The following is a 6,565-nucleotide window of genomic DNA, read 5'->3' on the forward strand; positions in this document are numbered from 1 at the left end:
TCAGGCGTTGGTTGTTGGTGGTGCCTCAGGCACGACACCCAAGCGCTGTCGACTGCTGGCGCGAACTCTACTCTGCAGTGCCGCGGTATCATGGGACAGCGATGGCGAGTGGAGAATCCTTGTTGTACATGCATTCGCTCTGTTGCACGCGACATGGTCTCGTTTGCTGCCCGCCCATCTCCATCATGCGCTGAAGTCGACGACGGGCGAATCGCCATCACTCATCCGCGCGCCATCCTGCCATCCACCGCCCGTTCCTAATCAGACCCGCGGGGCCATCGCCGCTGCGATAGAATAATCAACATGGCCGACTCTGTGGGTACGCATTCGTCTTTCTTTGTCTGCGCCGGCCAAGGGGAAGCATCATTTGACATTGCTCTGCTTAGACCGAGTCTTTGGCCATGCCCTCAACACCGTCAACCGCATTCGTCCGGGCTCGCAAAAGCCGCCATCATCCGATCGACTCGCACTTTATGGCCTGTACAAGCAATCGATGGAGGGTGATGTCTGTCTCATATCCGACCGACCCACCTCGCCCGGCCCTGGCTTGACCACAGACGCATTGAAGAAAGAGCAAGAGAAGTGGGATGCATGGAAAGCAAACGAAGGCCTCGGCCGAACCGAGGCCAAGCGTCGATATATTGAAAAGCTCATAGACACAATGCACAAGTACGCCTCGACGACACCCGAGGCTCGCGAGCTGGTAGAGGAGCTTGAGTTTGTGTGGGATCAGATCAAAAATAATTCGCAACCTTCCAGCTCGGAGCACTCGTCACCTCTGCAGACTACTGAGCGCAGAGACTACATGCATTCGGGAAGCTCTGGTGAGAACGGCGCAGGGAGATCTGAAGCCGCAGCTATGAGTGGGGGACGAGATAGGGTGAAAGGCCTCACCATGCTGGCCCCTCAGTCAGAGGTTGATGAAGATGATCTTGCGGACGAGGAAAGGGAAGAATTTGTCGATGCGCCAGTATCTCAAATCGATGAAGGCGACCTGCAGCACGCCTCCGAATCCGGAGGAGAACCAGACAACGACCGCTTTCGCGTCCCTCGCTCTCCATCTTCACCGGCTGACAATCGATGGCGAAAGCGGATTGAGTCGTCCCTGATAAAACTTACAACAGAAGTCGCAGCCCTGCGAGAGCAGCTCGAGGCCAGGCGCTTTTTCAGCTATCAGCGAAAACACAGTTGGTGGGGTTGGGTATTGAGATTGAGCTGGTGGGCTGTCCAGCTCTTCGTGGCCGACGCCATTATCCTGTGGATCGTCATTCTTTATATGCGTCGCAAGAAGGATCGCAGATTGGAGACTGCCATTCGCGTCTTGCTCGGCGATGCTGTCGCCCAAGCTCAAAGCGCCGTCAGAGATGCAAAGATGCCAACATTGCCCAGTATCACCAGAGGGCGAGCGAAATCGCCCAAGGGCTGAAGCGCATTACGTCTGAGCACAACACCGAACACATCGGTCGGTGCTGAGATTATGAATCAAAATCATACCGGGAGTATCTCAACCCCAAACCTCCCACATTCGCGAGCTATCCACGATTTGTATCTCAGCCGCACCCTGGCCCCTACATGTTCCCCCAGGCCAGCACACGAGAGACGTCATTTAGCAGACCGAGTAGGCTCATTTCGTGCCACATCAATACAGCCGTCCTGGAGCGACAATTTGGAATACCACCACCTGCTTGACAGAATACACGCTGCATATCGCACAGCGTCTGCGTTCCCTCGCGCCCTACCCACGCGACGGACTTGATCAGCATCAGAGGTTTTACTCCTTACGGGACCTTGCGCCGTTCCCCAATTCCACTCGAAATAAGTATATCAACCAAGATATTGATTCCCCGCAACGCGGCAAATTGGAGAGATTTTCTTGCGAACGAATACTTCACAGCTTGGATAAACAAAAGCGCCAAATGTGTACAACACAACCATTTTGTCGATTCATGTATATCCTTGAAATATCTACAGACCACTACCAGATAATCTATACCGACTTTTCTCGCTCTCAGGAGGCCCGATATCATATTTGGGCGGCATATCCTTCATGAATGTGACTTCCTTGATCGTAAGCTTCTTCACATCACCATCCTTCAACATCCTCACATTCAATCCATATCGAGGCGGAGCTCCCATCTTCTCCATCAGACCTCTTATATCAGCCCCAAGAGCACTCCCACATTTCTTACAAAACCACAATGGTGCGGTCTGGCCGCTTGTTAGGTATTCTGCGCGATGTTCCAGACCTGTGATGCATCAACGCTGTCCAAGTACATCCAGACCGATCAAAGGGTGAAGATGATTTGGTATACCTTGAGTAAACTCCACATTCTCAACCAAAGGATGAACAGTAAGATATCCCACTCTCTCACAATACGAACAATTGCAAGACATCACGGGATAAACTCCCTTTCCTTCTGCTTCGGATTCGAAAATCGGAGGCGAGAGTTTCATGTTGTAGCGGATTGCGCCACAGTGGCAGTGGAGTGCGTAGGAGGCCCATACGCCGGTTTCTTGTGGCCATGGTGGCTCTGGTGGGAGAGTTGGGCTTTGTTGGTCCGTCATTGTTTTGAAGGTGTGCGTGGAAGCCGCGGGTTGGCTTGGGTGGGTTGGTGATGATGGGATTGCGAGGCAGGCGGAGTCCGTCAATCAGGTGGCGCTTTTATGTTTGTTTGTGTATCGTGCCATTATTGTCAGCTGAAGGATTGCGGCCCTGCTGCTGGAGCCTGCGCGTGGAAGCTACGCGGAGACATTTTGTGTAATGGAAGTGGCTAGAATCAGAATATGTTTCCGGTGTGGCATTGGGGAGACGATAGTTCGATGATCGTTTCTTTTTACCAGACCGGCGGTGTTCAGGTCGTTGCCGCAAGCTCAGAAAGAGAGCCTTGAACGACTGTGTGAAGTGTTGTACATGAAAGTGATGATCGAAGTCATGGTCAAGCCTGGCTCACTTGTGGCCAACACTGTGAGCACGTGTGGATGTGGACATACTCCCACTCCGAGAGCAAGGGAGCCACAACACCTGCAGCCAACGAAGCGACATTTTGGGGCTCGCAAGTATGCCTGTAATGACAGCGAAGCATCATTGCGGCGAAGCATGGTCATCGTAACTTCCATTCGACGCTCACTTGGCAGTAATCGTCGGAGTCATCGCGGCATCCGCGGTCGTCATTAGACATATAGATCGTTCTCTTGTCATGCATCTGCCATGCATCTTCAGAACTTCCAATCGATTGCAATACATAACAGAACACGATAGACAACAAGATCTCGTAGTTCCGGTCCCAGAACACAACACAACGACCACATTGAAAGATGCCTGTACAACTCCTTCCGATGCCTCAGTCTGAGTGGGGTCTATACTACGATGTCTCATCACCCGCCTTCTATCCTGGCTTCACGAGTTTATTGTTCCCCGATGGAATCAGCGACCAGGCCAAAGAAATGCTGGTTGCCGGTATGAAGCGCGAGGCAAACAGATATCCTGGACGCATCAATGTATTCAAGGTAGTCGACACGGACCTACCGGATGATGATCCGTTCCAGAAAATCGTCGGAGTGAGTCTGTGGAAGATCTTTGACAAAGAACGAACGGATGAGGACATGGAAAAAGAAAAGGAGGAGAGCGAGCAAGATTTGATGGAATATGGTATCCCGCCGGGCGCGAACATGGCCTTTTTCGAAGGGTTCGCAAATGCTGGGGCGCAGTCCAAGAAGAAACACATTGGTGGCAAGCCGCACATTCAGTTGCACCTCCTGGCCACGCGACCCGATCAAGGAAGGAAAGGAGTGGGCGCACTGTCCATGAAGTGGGGATGTGATAAGGCAGACGAGTTGTGTCTTCCGGGCTACATCGAAGGCTCTCCAATGGGCCAAGGTCTGTGTCGAAAATGGGGCTTTGAGGATGTGGAGGTGCTGCCATTTGATGCGAGAAAGTATGGGTTCCACGACGAGCTGCGGCATATGGTTATGATCCGGCAAGCCAAGGAGGATGCCAGTTCGTGAGTATGTGAGCGTTCGTACGTAAGCGTTTGATCTTGGGCATAGCTTTGTTGTTGGGCGTAACCCGATGTACGGCGAATCTCGAGCGCTGGTGGCTGAATGAGAACTACATCACTGAAAAATCCGTGGTTCCGTCGCAAGTATCGAGTAGATGACTCTCAACCTCAACAAGTCTTACTGATGCGGAACTTCTTCGCTCTCTTGACCGCCAAGAATGATCCCAGCAAGACGTTGACTTCACCAGTCGAATGAGTCTGGTATGGACATGGTAAGACATGTCGAAACACAATATTGAGTCCAACAATCTGCAAGTGGCAATCTAGTGCGGCGAGAGATGCACAGAAGACTCGCACACGGGCCCATAGATGCTGAATGGCTGTTGCGGTGTTGCTCTGAGGAGTGTTTGTCGACCAATTGACAGTTATCGAGTCGCGAGCTCCTGGCTAAGTCCCCAGAAAGGACGTCCAGGCGAGATGGGGCAACCACGTTTTGCCGCTGCCAGAGCTACTCGTCGATTGTACCTGCTGCCATGACGTCCATACTGTGAGCAGGCGCATACGATGGCTCGATCAGGACAGAGCGCATCGCCCCATTTCACATGCGCCGAAGGACCCGATTCCACGTTCCCGTTGCGGAAGGTGCAAAAGCTGGGCCTCGGATGGGGTGGGATTGGAGCACAGAGGCAGCTGCGAGCTGCGGTGGTGACGAATGTCAAGAGGATGTGAAGAAGACGCTGAAAACCAGGTTCGTGGAATGCTAGGTCGACATAGCGACCAATGAAAGGCGGGGTGAAGTGGGCATGGAAGGCCCGGCTGCGGTAGTCGAGTAGTCGAGCGCGACAAAGGCCGATCCAAAAGACACTCACTCGTCATCGCGTCCGTTCGCAGCCAGCCAGAGCTGTCCAGGTGGCTCGTTCTTGCTGCATCGTGGCGCTTGAGGCCATGTGACACCTGAGTGCAGTGACGAGCGTGATCGGTGGCACCTTACTTGTGGCGTAAACAGCTACGTCAGGCAAGAGCTACGCCGCTCTGTCTTCAGAATATAAGCCCCGCGGACACAGCCTCTTTCTTCAGAGCACAACGAACAACACTTCACACTTCTCCAAACCAAATCAGCTTCCAACACTCAACCCCAATCCAAACCATCAAAATGTCCGCACCAAACGCAGATAAGCCAAACGAGGGCATCATCGGCCAGATAGGTAGGCCCTTCTCGTACCCCTCAATGCTGCCTTCACCACTGACCAATGCCTCCTTCCACAGGCAACTCGATCAACAACGCCGCCAACTACGTCTCTGAGACCGTCCAGGGCAAGTCCGCCGAAGCATCCAAGGAGGCCAACAAGGAGAAGGCCAAGGGCAACACCGGCGGCGGCATTGGCGACCGCATCTCTGGCGCTGCCGGCGCTGTCAGCGACAGCATTGACCAGAAGAAGCACGAGGGCTCCGCTAAGGCCAACAAGGAGGGAATCTAGACTCTCCCAGACACACCGACTTCTACGATGGAACGAGAAACGTCAGTGCTCCGCAGCAATTCCTTCTCCGATGCACTCCACAAGCTAACGCACATACAGGGCAGCTCTTCACCTTTCTTACCATCAGCTGAGCTCACGCAGTGCCTAGCTACGGGCTACTGTCGTCTAGTGCCAAGGGGAGGACCGACACGAGTCGCAACCTGGCGATCTCAAATAGTATGATAGCCAGCTGAATAATATTTCTTCAAGAAGAAACCGTCCCACTTTACTTTCATCACTTTTATCAAATTGTGCGTCCTGCCACTTGACCATGAAAACACCGTTTTCACCCGATGAGGTTTATGCCCTTTGCAGATCTGACAGCTATGCAATTTGGTCGAGCTGCAGCTCTTGCATGAAGCTACCAGAGCTCTGGGGCTGGATCTGGCATAGCCGACATCTTCACAACTTCCCATCGAGATCGAATCTCCGGCTCTGTCTCCGAGAGCTTGAGTGTCGTGCTCAGACCTGAAGGTGAGAAATGCCGGCGCTGAACTTCACTTGGCTGGTGCCTGTCAGTAGCGTGGGCTGCGCCACTCCATGTGAAGGCTCCGGCAAAAGAGCAATTATGCAGACGTAATGGCCCAGTAGAGGTAGCTCAGATTTCCACCAGTCTGCGGCGATCCTCGGCTGAAGAATCACGAGTGGCTGTGAAAGGCTTGACGCGGGAAATGCGTTGTGCACTAGGAGGTGAAGCACGTCGGCTGCCGAAGGCTTCGTTCTTCTTGAGAAACTATGCTTTTATCACATACTGCGTTCTTCTGGAGAGACTGTGCTTTCAGCAAGTGCTGTGTACGTCTCCCTTTGCAAGAGGGAGGATGTTCTTGGGAAGCGATCAAAAATCTTCTTAGGGCTTGCATGGCACATCGAACGAGTCGGCTTGGTCTCGTCGAGGTGAGCGACAGTGGTGTTGGGTGCCGGTCGCACGCATTGGCCTCAGACTTGCGGCCGCCATCGACGTGATTCTTACTTCCGCTGGCAACGAGGATGTGTGTGTCTCATGCCGGAGCCAGAACGACGATAGCAGCTTGAGGCCTCCGAAGCAGGTCA

General features: G+C 53.2%; 4 protein-coding genes across 4 annotated transcripts; 3 read left to right on the plus strand and 1 right to left on the minus strand.

The window, feature by feature from the left end:
• Positions 1-303: 303 nt before the first annotated feature.
• Positions 304-1,426, plus strand: CKM354_000042200 (uncharacterized protein; the record flags this gene model as incomplete). Its single annotated transcript, XM_044795509.1, has 2 exons — positions 304-319; positions 387-1,426. The coding sequence occupies 2 exons, from the start codon at positions 304-306 to the stop codon at positions 1,424-1,426; spliced, it is 1,056 nt and encodes a 351-aa protein (XP_044651444.1).
• A 539-nt stretch (positions 1,427-1,965) lies between these two features.
• Positions 1,966-2,565, minus strand: CKM354_000042300 (uncharacterized protein; the record flags this gene model as incomplete). Its single annotated transcript, XM_044795510.1, has 2 exons — positions 1,966-2,246; positions 2,313-2,565. The coding sequence occupies 2 exons, from the start codon at positions 2,563-2,565 to the stop codon at positions 1,966-1,968; spliced, it is 534 nt and encodes a 177-aa protein (XP_044651445.1).
• Positions 2,566-3,315: 750 nt separating this feature from the next.
• On the plus strand, positions 3,316-4,005 carry CKM354_000042400 (uncharacterized protein; the record flags this gene model as incomplete). Its single annotated transcript, XM_044795511.1, has 1 exon — positions 3,316-4,005. The coding sequence occupies one exon, from the start codon at positions 3,316-3,318 to the stop codon at positions 4,003-4,005; it is 690 nt and encodes a 229-aa protein (XP_044651446.1).
• Positions 4,006-5,151: 1,146 nt separating this feature from the next.
• On the plus strand, positions 5,152-5,476 carry CKM354_000042500 (uncharacterized protein; the record flags this gene model as incomplete). Its single annotated transcript, XM_044795512.1, has 2 exons — positions 5,152-5,203; positions 5,265-5,476. The coding sequence occupies 2 exons, from the start codon at positions 5,152-5,154 to the stop codon at positions 5,474-5,476; spliced, it is 264 nt and encodes an 87-aa protein (XP_044651447.1).
• Positions 5,477-6,565: the final 1,089 nt, after the last annotated feature.

Source organism: Cercospora kikuchii (assembly GCF_019650295.1).
Source record: "Cercospora kikuchii DNA, contig_00001, whole genome shotgun sequence".
NCBI classification, from domain to species: Eukaryota; Fungi; Ascomycota; class Dothideomycetes; order Mycosphaerellales; family Mycosphaerellaceae; genus Cercospora; species Cercospora kikuchii.